The sequence below is a fragment of the Elgaria multicarinata genome, chromosome 23 (assembly GCF_023053635.1).
Source record: "Elgaria multicarinata webbii isolate HBS135686 ecotype San Diego chromosome 23, rElgMul1.1.pri, whole genome shotgun sequence".
In the NCBI taxonomy this organism is placed as follows: domain Eukaryota; kingdom Metazoa; phylum Chordata; class Lepidosauria; order Squamata; family Anguidae; genus Elgaria; species Elgaria multicarinata.
This window is the reverse complement of record NC_086193.1, coordinates 9937180-9952151: the sequence shown is the minus strand read 5'-3', so window position 1 is coordinate 9952151 and position 14972 is coordinate 9937180. Positions and strand designations below refer to the sequence as shown.

At 50.2% G+C, this 14972-nt stretch overlaps 1 protein-coding gene across 1 annotated transcript in view; it reads right to left on the bottom strand.

Moving 5' to 3' along the window:
* Nucleotides 1-14972, bottom strand: part of GRIN3B (glutamate ionotropic receptor NMDA type subunit 3B) — a 35399-nt gene that overhangs the window by 6670 nt on the left and 13757 nt on the right. Inside the window, exons 2-6 of the mRNA XM_063147112.1 lie at nucleotides 13801-14396; nucleotides 12186-12474; nucleotides 8076-8837; nucleotides 4599-4744; nucleotides 2015-2130 (exon numbers count right to left, since the gene is read on the bottom strand). Coding sequence (XP_063003182.1) covers nucleotides 2015-2130; nucleotides 4599-4744; nucleotides 8076-8837; nucleotides 12186-12474; nucleotides 13801-14396 — 1909 coding nt within the window. The remainder of the gene's footprint in view (nucleotides 1-2014; nucleotides 2131-4598; nucleotides 4745-8075; nucleotides 8838-12185; nucleotides 12475-13800; nucleotides 14397-14972) is intronic.

Genomic DNA, 14972 nt, shown 5'->3' with positions numbered 1-14972 from the left:
GGGTGGTGGTGGTGGAGTCATTGCTATTCCGATCAGCTCCCCAGTTCTCTGTGGAGCTTAATGAGGATCCGAAAGATGAAAAAGCATCGAAGATGATGTTTGGGCCAAGGAGATGGGGAAGCAATTAAGAGATGTGAAGAGGGAGCTAGGTGGGTGTGTTGCTTTGCCCCCCCCCCCCCCCCGAGTAAATCTAGCCAGCTTTGCAGCAAACGCTCTCTGGACCGAAGTTGTATTTGCATCTCACAGTGAGACGCTGAGCGACGCACGTTCCTGGCTGCCACGCAAAACCGCCTCCGAGTCTCCCCCGATCGAAGGATCCTTTGAGCATGTGAAGAAGGCAACGGTGAGGGCGCAGGAGTCCCGCACCAGGCTGGTTTTTTCCCTCCCTGCCCCGTTCTCGGATTTGACTTCCCTGGCTGCCACCGCCAATGCTCCACCCGCCGACGCAAAAGGCTGCCCTCAAACTGGTCTCCCCCATCATGACCAACAGTTAGAGGATGCCGGACTGGCGGAGGCTGTCCTAGATTAGAGTGAGGGGGGTACTCTGTGTGCGCTCAGAGGCTGCCTTGCCTTACACAAGCCCAGATTCCTCCACTTATGAACAATAAATCGCGCGCAGGGCAGAAAGAACGGCCGGATGTCGGGTAAAGACAAGGAAGGGAGTTCCAGCATCCTTTCCCAAATAACAAAGTACGGTTCTTTCGAAAGCTGCTTCAACCTTCTCTAAGGTGACTTGCGCTTATATCCTGTGGCAAAGAGTTCCCCTGGTTCACGACACAAAATGCACGGTGGGGTTTCTTTCCCTTGGAACAGGCTGGTAGAAATTTCTCTGTCGATAATATTATAACAGTCGCCACCATTTGCACCGACACTTTTGTATCTTGGCCTTTCTCCAACATTGTAGTTGGGTTCCCCCCACTCCAATTCCTAACAACAACCCTGAGAGGTAGGCTAGGCTGAGACCAAGGTGCAATTCATGGTTGAGGATGGATTTTACAACCTGGGACTCTCTGACTCCTGGGCCTCTTCAAGCCCTCCATTCCTGAATTCTGTACGCAACAGGGGTGGACAGATTTGAGCTTCCCAAGGCAGTAGCATGGCGGGTGGACACATGGCGGTTTTCGCACCCTTCCACGCTCCGTGGATAACTTAACCTCCCTCCCCGCCCCATGACTGTGTGAATGCGGCCAGAGAGAGAAAAGGAAGAAAGAAAAGAAAAAGAAGACCGAGAGAAATAACAGAGAGAAAGAAAGGAAGAAAAGAGAAAGACAGTGAGAGAGAGAGAAAAGAAAGAGAAAGAAGACAGAACGGAAAGAGAGAAAGCCGAAAGGAAGGAAGGAAGTGAACTGTACACCATGTCCTGCTTGTTCATCCCTGGCCGATGGCTGGTTGGCCACCGTGTGAACAGAATGCTGGACTAGATGGACCCTTGGTCTGATCCAGCATGGCAGTTCTTATGTTCTAAGACAAGAGAAACTGTGTGAGAGAGGAGAAAGAGAAAGAAAGAAAAGAGAGGCAAAACAGAGTGAGTGAGAGAGAGAAAAGAAAGAGAGAGAAATGAAAGAGAAAGAAGAAGGAGGCAGAGAGAGAGGGGATGAAAGAGAAAGAATATAGAAAGAGAAGAGAGAAAGCAGAAAGGAAGGAAGTGAAGAGAAGAGAAAGTGTGTTAGAGAGAAGAAAGAAAGAAAGAAAGAAAGAAAGAAAGAAAGAAAGAAAGAGAAAGAGAAAGAAAGAAAGATGAGGTAGGAAAACCCACTCCGGTGCTACTTGGGAGTGGATGGAATCGCAGCTCTGCCACCTCTGCAGTTAAGCTGTTGAACCCTGGGGCGCACGTTCCTCCAACGTGAATATTTCACGGCCCCACTTAAAGATGAATTGCGACGACCCGGTTTCAATCGAACGATCCGCGCCGCAAGACAGCGACCATCAGCCCTCCTTCCTCGCTCGGCCCCCACGTTGTTCCGCCAGGATTATTCTCTCCTTGTCCCTCCCGGGCCCGACGGCTTTCCCCTACCTTCGATAGCGAAGGGTTTCCCCACCGTTAGCAGCTTGCAGTCGGAATCGATGGAGACCTCGTAGTCCAGCAAGGACTTGTCCATGATGAATGCGTTCAGCTTGGGAGGATTGGTCCTGAGGAAAGGGAGAGACAAAACATCGTGCATTTGCAACAGCGTTCAGGGTGCCGGCAAGCCAAATGAGACAAGGACGCGGCTAAACCGGAGGCGCTGAACGGCTCCAATCTACAAATCTCCTTAAACGACATTTGGGGCCAAATAAATTAAGAGGTGCACAGCCCTTGTGGACGGTGGGAATGCGGTGGACATAATATATCTTGACTTCAGCAAAGCTTCAGACATAGTAATGACATTCTGATTGGCAAACTAAAGTGGGCTAAGATGGAACAACTATTAGGTGGATCCACAGTTGGCCACAGAATCGGACTCAACGAGTGCTTATTGATGCAGGTTAACGGATCTTGATGTGAGAGACAACTGGGGCGCGAACGCTCAGACCTGAGAGCTAAACGGAGCACGGTAATTACAGCAAACCTTGCTAAACCTGAGTTCTTCAGTCTAAATGCGAGCAAGGCAGGCCTTCCTGCGGTGCAGCTCCTCAGCAGATAAGCAAAGATGAACTTTGCTAAACCTGACTGCTGCACAGCTCAGGTCTAAGGGCTTGCAAGCAGACATTGATGCATCCTCGCTGCTTTGCATTCAAGAGGGCTTTCTCACAGCGAAAGGAGCCGTCCCAAACACAGTCTATTGACTTCCTCTCCTCCTCACCCCAAAGTACCTCTCCTGTTCACATTGCCGGAATGGCTCAGGGGAACGGGGACAAACAGATATATGCAGGAAGAGATTGGGGACTAGATTGTAGGAGGAGGCCACTTTTTATAATATATTTATAATATAATAATTTATAAAAAGCGGCTCTGAAACAGGTTCAAAACCACAGGTGCGAAATGTGGTGGACAGATTCATTTCCGGTGCCTGGTTAGCAGACCAGATGACCCCAAGACCTGGTTTGCATAAAGACAATCCAGAGTACAGGCTGGGTATGGGCTGTTGTTGAATGGTGGGTTGCCTTTACATGTGAACCCTGCGCTGTGGTTTAACTATGGGTTCTGCTGCCCCTTTTCTGTCTCTGCCACTCCATCACTGTTACTCTCTCTTTCTTTGATATCCCCTTCTTGCTTGGACACCCTCTTTCCTCTCTCTCTCTGACACCCCCTTCTCTCTCTGTCACCCCTTCTCTCTCTCTCTCTGTCACCCCTTCTCTCTCTCTCTCTCTCTCTCTGACACCCCCTTCTCTCTTTGTCACCCCTTCTCTCTCTCTCTGACACCCCTTCTCTCTCTCTCTCTCTGTCACCCCTTCTCTGTCTCTCTCTCTGACACCCCCTTCTCTCTCTCTGTCACCCTTTCTCTCTCTCTCTCTGACACACCCTTCTCTCTCTCTGTCACCCCTTCTCTCTTTCTGACACCCCTTCCTCTTTCTTTGGGCATGTCTACACAATGCTTTATCCCGGGGATCGCCCCGGGATCATCCCTGTGTGTCCACATGATGCACAGGGGATCTCGGGGACAGGGAGGGATGATCCCTCCCTTTCCCCAGGATAACCAGGACAGTTTTTATCCTGGTTTTTCACACAGTCTCGGGATTGTCCCGACACCGTGGGACGTGTGGGCGGCGGTCCCATTTTTGTCCCGGCTCCTCACCAGTAAAAGCGAGGAGCCAGGAACTGGGCATGGGGCACAGAGCTCCTCAGGAGCTCCATGTCCATTGGGGGGCGGGGAGCAGGATCTTTTTTTAAAAAAACTAACCTTTTTGATGGCCTGCTCATGTGCTCATCTTCAATAATAATAATTTTAAAATGGCGGGTGCAACGTCCTCCTTCCTCCTGGAATGTCACGGGCCACATGTGGACTGAGGGGGAGGATCTCATGATCATCATATCACAAGATCCTCCCCCTCCCCTCGTGTAGACGTGCCCTTTGACATCCTCTTTTTTTTCCTGATACATCCTTCTCTCTTGCTCTGTCTCTCTCTGAGAGTGTCCTCCTCCTTCTCTTTCTGACATCCCTTGCTCTCTCTCTCTCTTTGACACCCCTTCACTCTCTCTCTCTTTGATACCTCTTCACTCTCTCTCTTTCTCTCTCTCTTTGACACCCCTTCACACTCTCTCTTTCTCTCTCTCTTTGACACCCCTTCACTCTCTCTCTTTCTCTCTCTTTGACACCCCTTCACTCTCTCTCTTTCTCTCTCTCTTTGACACCCCTACTCTCTCTCTTTCTCCCCCTGCCCCAGTTCTAGCCTCCTTCCTCCCGGCCCAGCCTGCTGTTGGGAGAAACACAGGCTTCTCTGGGCAGAGATCTGAAATGCTTCCTTCCAGAGGGCTTTTGAAACCCGACTGAGGGCTCTACGAAATTACCCCGAGGCCCGCCTGCCCCGCAGCCCACGGGCCAGAAATCGCCCACCTCTGCTTTAAAGAGCTTTCATCCCAAACAGGACTCGCTACGTTCAGTGGAAATGGAATCCAGAAAAAGAGCGCGGCTGTTTTCGCCCTCCGGACCATCCTCGAAAAGCGGAACCCTGCTTACTTGAGCATGGTGACCCCGGCGGGCGTCGTGGGGACGCTGTGGCGCCTCATGTACTCGTGCATGTCCGGGAAACTTTTCTTGATGTATTCTTCGGCGCTGCTCTCCCAGACGGTGCCGAAACGGAAGCCTTGGGACGGGTGATGCAGCTGTAAAGAAACAAAGAACCAGGATCAGAGGAAAGGAGGAGGAGTGAAGGCCCATTCTTCGTCCCCTGCCGGTCTCGTTTCACTATTGGCCGAGCTCCCGTGATGTCACAGAATGTCTGCCAAAAGCCAGAGGAGAAAGTGTCATCGACAGAACTCTGAAGAGCGCTAAGCCGGAACCGGGAAGGAAACGGAAAGGTTTTAAGAAAGGGATTTTAAGAGGCAGGGTTGGGTATCGTAGTGCTGGAAAAAGGGGCAGAAAAGGGAAGCAGAAACCGGTGGGGTGCTAGGGTAGGGTGACCCTATGGAAAGGAGGACCGGGCTCCTGTATCTTTAACAGTTGCGCAGAAAAGGGAATTTCCGCAGGGGTCGTTTGTCTGCATGCAGCACATGGATACCTGGCTCAGCAACACTACAAACGAGAAGGATCTTGGAATTGTTGTAGATCGCAAGCTGAATATGAGCCAACAGTGCGATATGGCTGCAAGAAAGGCAAATGCTATTTTGGGCTGCATTAATAGAAGTATAACTTCCAAATCACGTGAGGTACTGGTTCCTCTCTATTCGGCCCTGGTTAGGCCTCATCTAGAGTATTGCGTCCAGTTCTGGGCTCCACAATTCAAGAAGGACGCAGACAAGCTGGAGCGTGTTCAGAGGAGGGCAACCAGGATGATCAGGGGTCTGGAAACAAAGCCCTATGAATAGAGAAAGAACTGGAGAAGAGAAGATTGAGGGGAGACATGATAGCACTCTTCAAATACTTAAAAGGTTGTCACACAGAGGAGGACCAGGATCTCTCCTCGATCATCCCAGAATGCAGGACATGGAATAACGGGCTCAAGTTAAAGGAAGCCAGATTCCAGCTGGACATCAGGAAAAACTTCCTGACTGTTAGAGCAGTGCGACAATGGAATCAGTTACCTAGGGAGGTTGTGGCCCACACTAGAGGCCTTCAAGAGGCAGCTGGACAAGCATCTGTCGGGGATGCTTTAGGGTGGATTCCTGCATTGAGCAGGGGGTTGGACCCTTCCAACTCTGCTATTCTATGATTCTATGATTCTATGAAATCCCCTCTCAACCACGACAGTTAAAGGCTACAAAAGCGGGCAGCATTAACTGTTGTGATTGAGAGGGAATTTCACCAGGTGCTGCATGAATAACAATGACACCTGCTGAAATTCCCTTTTGTATGCAACTGTTAAAGATACAGGAGCCCGGTCCTCCTTTTCATAGGGCCACTCTATTTTAGGGTCCAATCCCAGGCATGCTTAGACAGAAAATAAGTCCTACAAGTTGTAGGACATTTTCCCCTGTCTAAACATGCATAGGATTGCACCCTTAATAAAGGGGAAAATGTGATTTGGGAGGGACACGACAGAAGTTGATAAAACTGTCCACGGTGCGGAGAAAACGGATCGCGCGTGAGGATTCACTAAGTGAAATGGCCCGACAGCCGGTGGAGGACAGACGAAAGAAAAGACGTCTTCACCCATTGCATCCTCAATGTGTTAAAGCCCGTGTCCAACTTCTGAGAAAGGACCTTAGCATCAACTTCCACGCTCCGTGAATTGCATCGCGTGGAATGGAGGATACGTCCTTTCTTTTCTTTTCCCTCTAGAGTAAGCACACGCAGCCCCTAGTCAGATCATGACCACCACACACCACCGCCACAACCCCCGCCCACCCAAAATTCCTCCCCTGTTACGAAACGGGTTGTTAAAAAGAGAGAGAAATAAAGCCTCCGCAGATACCAATAGAAACATTTCCCCTTACACAGAGGGTGGGAATTCAGGAGAGAAAGGTAGGCTGGGATGGGGGTTTAATCCTCAGGGCAAAGTGGTCCTGATCTGCATCAGGAACGCACACACTTACTCTAGACACACGCCTCGGCCACAGAGTATGAAATTAATGTAACGTGTTCTTTGACCCTTCGATGGTTCTAAATGGGCGTTAGAACAATTCACAGGGGCATCTTTTCCCTTTGTCAATGGGTTGATGCATAAATAATATGTATTTATATCCTGCCTTTTCCCCAGTACCAGGACTCAAGGCGGTTGTTCAAGATGGTTAAGAAGCCACCCTGCAGAGAATATCCTGTGTCCGGACCACGCACTAACCCACAGTTCAACAACAACCCACGCTTGACACCTGAGTGGGGGTTAGTGTGTCCTGTGAACCAAGTCAATGTCTACCTCTGAATATATGGACGCTGGGGGAAAACAGTGTGGCGAACCAGTGTGGTGTAGTGGCTAAAGTGTTGGACTGGGAGTTGGGAGATCTGGGTTCTAATCCCCACTCAGCTAAGGAAGAGAGAGACTGAAAGAACTGGGCATGTTTAGCCTGGAGAAGAGAAGATTGAGGGGAGACATGATAGCAGTCTTCAAATACTTAAAAGGTTGTCACACAGAGGAGGGCCAGGACCTCTTCTCGATCCTCCCAGAGTGCAGGACACGGAATAACGGGCTCAAGTTAAAGGAAGCCAGATTCCAGCTGGACATCAGGAAAAACTTCCTGACTGTTAGAGCAGTGCGACGGTGGAATCAGTTGCCTAGGGAGGTTGTGGGCTCTCCCACACTAGAGGACTTCAAGAGGCAGCTGGACAACCATCTGTCAGGGATGCTTTAGGGTGGATTCCTGCATTGAGCAGGGGGTTGGACTCGATGGTCTTGTAGGCCCCTTCCAACTCTGCTATTCTATGATTCTATGAAACCCACGGGGTGACTTTGGTCCAGTCAAAGACTCCCAGCCCAAACGACCTCACAGGGTTGTTGTTGGGAGGATAAAAATGGAGAGGAGGGGGATTATGTACGCCGCCTTGGGTTCCTTGGAGGAAAAAAGGCAGGATATGAATGCACTAATAAATAAATAAAAATAAATAAATAAAAACAGCAGGGGAGGCAGGCCCTGCGTGTGGGCTTCCAAGGAGTTCCAGCTGGACCACTGTCGTGGGAAAGCAAGGTTTCTGGGCTACTAGGAAGTGGAGACCAAAATTGGAGGGACATCAAAGGCCATTTTCATAGAATCATAGAATAGCAGAGTTGGAAGGGGCCTACAAGGCCATCTGTTCCAACCCCTGCTCAATGCAGGAATCCACCCTAAAGCATCCCCGACAGAGGGTTGTCCAGCTGCCTCTTGAAGGCCTCTAGTCTGGGAAAGCCCACAACCTCCCTAGGTCACGGGTTCCATTGTTGTACTCCTCTTACTTTTGAGAAAGTAAGGAAGGTGAAGAAGGGCAATGGAGCCGAGAAGTGATGGATTAAAAAAAGAAGAAGAGGAGGAGGAGATGGATACCAAAAGAGAGACATGGACCAGAAAAATCCGGCGCCATCCTGACCTTGGGGTCGTGAATGCCGGAGAGCTCCTCAAAGGTCTTCTCGCCTACCATCACGGCAGCCAGGTTGGCCGTGTAGCTGGAGAGGACCAGGAGGCAGAAGATGGCCCAGAGGTTCATGAGGAAGCGTCCGGTCCAGCACTTGGGCGTCTTGCTGGAGACAGTGCGGCCGAAGAGGATGGCGTAGCAGAGGTTGAGGGCCGAGGAGTAGGAGAAGATCTTCATGCGGTTGCGGCCGTGGGGGGTCATGCCATAGGGGCTCTTCCACTCGTACAAGGTGAGGAAGAGGGCCGTCAGGTGGAGGGCCACGAAGATGCCCACCCACATGGTCCAGTGCAGCGGCCACATGAAGGCCCCGATGGGCGAGGCCGTGTCCCGGATCCGCACCAGGATGCCCAGGCTGGTGGAGAAGAAAGGGCTGGTGAAGTCAATGACTTGGCTCCGGGCCGAGTTGATGCTGAAGGAGGTCACCGCCATGTGGGCCGTGCCGCTCAGAAGGTCCCCCACCAGCCCAGTCCAGCGGCCGTTTTTCCAGGCCCCGTACTTCCCGTCCCCCACGATGTAGAGGTCAAAGTCGAAGGGCAAGTCCTCGGACAGCTTCTCCAGCAGGTCGATGCAGTAGCCGTAGCAGCACCTGCGGAACTCGGCGGGCACCGAGCCGTTCTCTGAGTTGAGCTCCTCGAAGAGGGCGTCCAGCACAGACGAGTCGTTGGTGCGGGGGTCCAGGCACAGCTGCCCCGCCGGGCAGTTCCCTTCTTCATCCACCTGCACAGATCACAGAGGACCAGAGTTTTGAGACCAGAGAAGAAGAAAAGAGACAGAAGAGCAACGAGAACGGGGTGCGCAACCTGCGAGTCGGGGCGCACAACCGGCGGGCCGTCCGCGCCCCCCGAAGGCTTCACCTCCTGCCCACCAAATTCCCCACCACCAATTTCCTCATTCAGATAGTGGCAACAGGAGCGTGTACGGCCTTGAATGTGTGCCGTTGCACACGTCTGTGTGTGTGCACGTGTGACCGTGTGCGCGTGGCACCCAAGTCCCCAATCCAGCGCCCTCAGGGACAAAAAGGTTGTGCGCTCATGCTGTACAGGGAAGCACTTTGATACAGCTTAAAAGCAGAGCTGGTGCGATTTCAGGATGCTTTCAGGATGTTTTTATAGGACGTTTTTGCCTCGATCAAAACGGAGAGGCGGGTAAGAAATAAATTTATTATCATTATGTCAGAATGTCAGAGAAGGTGGAGCGTGGCGAATTTTCATTATTCGCAACCTCCACTTCGCCGCCCTGCTACAGAGCCTCACTCTGCCTGCAGCACGTTGGGCCAGTGAGCGGATTTTCTGTGTCTTTCTAAAACGCGCAAAACGACGGCTGAATTTTGCGCAAATTCGTGCCAATTACACCAACTGCAGGCGGGACATAAATGTAATAAATAAATGTAAATAAATATAATTGTGGTGTTGAACTGTGGCGTGCTTGCACTGGGGAGTGTTTTTAAAACTGTTTTGTAATTGTTTTACTGTTTTACTTAAAGAAAATACTATTAATGATTTTGTCTATGGAGTTCCTTAGCGGCATTTTTTTGTTAGAAGGCGGTATATAAATATTGGAAAGAGAGAGAGAGAGAGAGAGAGAGAGAGAGAGAGAGAGAAAGCAAGCAAGTTGAGATTACATCAGACGTTACAATCTGGCCCTCCGAGCTTCACCGGAAGGCCACAACTATTTCCCCAGGCCCCGCCCCATTCCCCCGGGTCCTGCCCCATTTCTCCAGGCCCCGCCCCATTTCCCTGGGTCCCGCCCCATTTCCCCACCGAACCGCCAATCATTTGCTGTGTTCCCACCTGTTGCATGGTGGCTCCCCCCCCCTCCGTTCTAAAACATTGAAATACCTTCTCTGAAGGGTTCACTACTGCAATTAAACTAAATTCTTTTGTTATTTTGTGAACTGCCCAGAAAGCTTCGGTGGTATAGAAATGAAATGAAATACATGAAATCAAATAAATAAATAAACGAAAGAAATAAAAGAAATGAAATAAAATAAAGAAAGAAAAGAAAAGGAACAAAGAAATAAGTAAATAAATAAAAGGGAAAAAATAAAGGCATCAAGTAAATAAATGAAAAATAAATAAAAGAAATGTAATAAATAAAATGAATGCATAAATAAATATAACAAAAAACAAATAAAAGGAAAAATAAATAAATAAAATAAATAACTAAAAGAACATAAATAAAAAATAAAAGAAAAAAATAAAGAAATGAAATAAATGAATAAAAGAAATGAAAAATAAAATGAATGTACGAATAAATAAATAAAACAAACAAATGAAAGGGGGGAAATTGAAAGAAATGAAATAAATAAATGAAGGAAATGAATAAAATGAATGAATAAATAAATAAACAAACAAACAAATAAAAAATGAAAGAAATGAAATAAAATCTTTGCAAAATCATGGAAGACGGGTGAGGTGCCGGACGACTGGAGGAGGGCTAGCGTTGTCCCTATCTTCAAAAAGGGCAAAAAGGAGGAACCTGGGAACTCCAGACCAGTCAGTCTGACATCCATCCCTGGGAAAATTCTGGAGCAGATTATAAAGAAGTCAATCTGTAAACACCTTGAAATCAATGCAGTGATTACTAGAAGCCAACATGGATTTGTCAGGAACAAATCCTGTCAGACTAATTTGATCTCATTTTTTGATAGGATAACCTCCCTTGTGGACTGTGGGAATGCTGTGGATGTCATATATCTTGACTTCAGCAAAGCTTTTGACAAAGTGCCCCATGATATTCTGATTAACAAACTAGCTAAAAGTGGGCTAGATGGAACAACTATTAGGTGGATTCACAGTTGGCTACAGAATCGGACTCAAAGAGTACTTATCAATGGAACCTTCTCAAACTGGGGAGAGGCAACGAGTGGGGTGCCGCAGGGCTCAGTCCTGGGCCCAGTGCTCTTCAACATTTTTATTAATGATTTGGACGAGGAGGTGCAGGGAATGCTTATCAAATTTGCAGATGACACAAAATTGGGTGGGATAGCTAATACCCTGGAAGACAGAAACAAACTTCAAAGTGATCTTGATAGGCTGGAGTGCTGGGCTGAAAACAACAGAATGAAATTTAATAGGGATAAATGCCAAGTTCTACATTTAGGAAATAGAAACCAAAGGCACAATTACAAGATGGGGGATACTTGGCTCAGCAATACTACAAACGAGAAGGATCTTGGAGTTGTTGTAGATCACAAGCTCAATATGAGCCCACAGTGCGATATGGCTGCAAGAAAGGCCAATGCTATTTTGGGCTGCATTAATAGAAGTCTAGCTTCCAAATCACGTGAGGTCCTAGTTCCTCTCTATTCGGCCCTGGTTAGGTCTCATCTCGAGTATTGCGTCCAGTTCTGGGCTCCACAATTCAAGAAGGACGCAGACAAGCTGGAGCGTGTTCAGAAGAGGGCAACCAGGATGATCAGGGGTCTAGAAACAAAGCCCTATGAAGAGAGACTGAAAGAACTGGGCATGTTTAGCCTGGAGAAGAGAAGATTGAGGGGAGACATGATAGCACTCTTCAAATACTTAAAAGGTTGTCACACAGAGGAGGGCCAGGATCTCTTCTTGATCCTCCCAGAGTGCAGGACACGGAATTATGGGCTCAAGTGACAGGAAGCTAGATTCCGGCTGGACATCAGGAAAAACTTCCTGACTGTTAGAGCAGTGCGACGGTGGAATCAGCTACCTAGGGAGGTTGTGGGCTCTCCCACACTAGAGGCCTTCAAGAGGCAGCTGGATAGCTATCTGTCAGGGATGCTTTAGGGTGGATTCCTGCACTGAGCAGGATTGGACTCGATGGCCTTGTAGGCCCCTTCCAACTCTGCTATTGTATGATTCTATGATTCTATGAAAAGAAATGGGGAAAAAATGAATAAATTTTTCGCTTTGGACTGTTTCGCTATAAAACACCCACCACCACCACCACCATAGGAATGTGACCCCCCCCCCATGGAATTCAGCCCCCGGGGTGAAAGAGGTTGGACGTCCAGGGATTACCGACTAATTTACAGGTCCTGGAGATACATTCCCTTTTCAGCCGAGCTTTGCGCCCGGTGCCCGCACGCACCTCCCGCGTGAAGACGAAGGGGTGCTCCACCAGCGTCACCACCCGCAGCTTGGTGCGGGAGAAGCCGCCGCCCTCGGCCTGGCTCTTGCGCTGGAGGTGCTGCGGCCAGGTGCCCTCCTCCACCTCCAGCTCGCCCCCGCTCCAGCTGCCCACGGTCACCCACGTGGGCTGGCCCACCGAGTCCCGTAGCAGGCTCCAGACTTTGTAGCGGCGCTCAGTGTGGACGTGGGACGTGTTGCGCACGGAGACCTCGCCCGTCTGGCCGTGGAAGGACGTGTTGGCTAAAAACCTGGAAGAGGAGAGAGAGACGGAGAAGGAGAAGGAGAAAGGAAAACTAGAGTCTGGAATTCTGGAGCAGCCGCCCTCCATTTTGCCATGCGCTCAAAGAAGCCCTTGCCACACGTTAAGAACATGGGAAGCGCCCTGCTGGATCAGACCAAGGGTCCATCTAGTCCAGCATTCTGTGGCCAAGCAGATGCCCCAATGGGAAACCTACAAGCAGGACATGAATGCAACAGCACCCTCCCACCCATGTTCCCCAGCCATTGGCGTACACAGGCACACTGCCTCAGGAAATACTACTGGAGGGAGAGCGTAGCCATCAGAACTAGTATTGATCTGGTATTGATCCAACCCCCTTTGAAAGCCATCCGAATGAGTGGCCATCACTACATCTTGTGGCAGACAGTTCCGTAGTTTAACTCTGCACCGTGTGAAGAAATATTTCTTTTTATCTGTCCTGAATCTCCCACCCATCAGCTTCATGGGATAATGACCCCGTTGGATTCTAGTATTTTGAGAGAGGGAGACCCAGGTCTCCCTGTCCACGTTCTCCACACCAGGCATCATTTTGTCCACCTCTATCATGTCTCCCCTCAGCCTCCTTTTTTCCAAGCTAAACAATCCCAGTTGATGTCACCTTCCCTCATCGGGGAGATGCTCCAGCCCCTTGCTCATTTGAGTTGCCCTTTTCTGCACTTTTTCCTGCTCTATAATGTCTTTTTTTAGGTGTGGTGACGAGAACTGTACGCAGTACTCTAAGTGTGCTTGCACCATCCATTTGTTCAAAAGCAGCACAATATTGGCCGTTTTAATCTCAATTCCTTTTCTAATAATGCCTAACACGGAGTTTGCTTTTTTTCACAGTTGTGGAAACATAGCCTTGAGTGCCTTTCTAAAATCCGCAGAGGAGGGGTGGTGGTTATTGAACGCTACAAGCTAGCTGAACTTCCATATTCAGAGGCAGTCTATCTCCAAGAATAAGGTGGTGGGGATTAACAGGAGGTCGGGGCGGTTATCTAGGTGTCCTCCCTGAGGGTATCCCAGAAGTATCTGAGTGGCCAGCGTCAGCATCGAGATGCTGGATTAGGCCTGAGTAGCAGAACCTTAACCCAGTGGGCCTAATCCAGACCTCCTGTGTTCCTCAAATGCCCCCCCCACACTTTTCCTGGCCACCCTCTTTCCCCACGGCCAAGCCAGAATCCCCCACCCTCAGAGGAGGCCGCCCACCGCACCTCTGTACGAGTCTCTGTGCGGGGCAAAAGCTACCCCGACGTATCCCAATAGGTTGCTGCTATCGGGAAGTCCGGGACCGCCGCGGCGAGGGCTTACTCACTGGGAGAGGTAGCGCCCCGAGGACTCCGATCCGACCACGTGCTTGTCATTGCAGTTGATCATGTTCTGGATGAGGGTCAGCTCGGGGCGGAGCTGCACGGCCTGGGAAATGGCGCGGGCCACCAGTTCTACCGCGTCGTGGACAAACTGCTCCAGCGAGGGCCGGTTGACCTCCCCGTAGGCCAAGAGACCCAAGGGAAGGCCCTCGGTCTGCAGCTCGTCCACGTTTTGGGGCTCGCCCAGCACCCAGTGAAACTCCTGGGTCACGCCCAGTTCTTTCGCGGTCCGGAAGACCAGCTGGGAGAGGCGGGCGTTGCAACCGAAAAGCAAAGCAGGACCAGGCAGCTCCCGGTACTCCTCCAAGTGGCGCCGTACGTGGCGCGCGGCTTCCGGCTCGTCGAGGAAGCTCACATCCACCAGCACCGTCCTTTCGAGCTCAGTGTGGCTGGTCCACAGGTCCACGAAGCCGGGGACGTCCCACGCACGGCACACGATCAGGGTGGCGTCGTTCCATTTGTTGGCGTGGAAGATCTTGGTCAGCAGGTCCAGGAGCAAGTCCAAATCGCTGCTCCGGTCCATGTGCAGGTGGAAGGGGTTCTGCGAGAGAGGCGAGCCGAAAGAAACCACGTCAGGACCGACGTCCGCCAACCGGACCCCGTTTCAGCCATGGCCTTGACGCGGAGGGCAAGTGGCAGCCACGGAGAGCAAGACTGGGAAAAGAACCCAGCTCGGAAAGAATTCATTCAAAACACAATCTGCTAGTCCTTATGATTGCCAGGAAATGAATACGAATTAACGTGGTCACCTGGAGAACGCAAGCTTACTCAACGAGCAGTGAGAGTTTTAAAGGACGGACTGAGTAATTAGGAGTGACTAATTAAATCAGTGGAAGCAAAGCATCCCCCCAAATTTGGAAAGAAAACGCGTATATTTGGATGATGCACACATCTTAAAAGAGGCATTCCCCTTTTCTCTCACACAGGAGAGAATGTCTTGACTGAAAAGAGGCCTCCCTTCTCGTTTCTCAGACAGGAGGGAAGGCCTCTTCTGCAACAAAACATTTATTTATTGCATTTCTATACCACCCAATAGCCGGAGCTCTCTGGGTGGTTTACAAAAACGTTCCCTCTTCTCACTTGCTCAGGAGGGGAAGGCCTCTTCTGAAAGGACGCA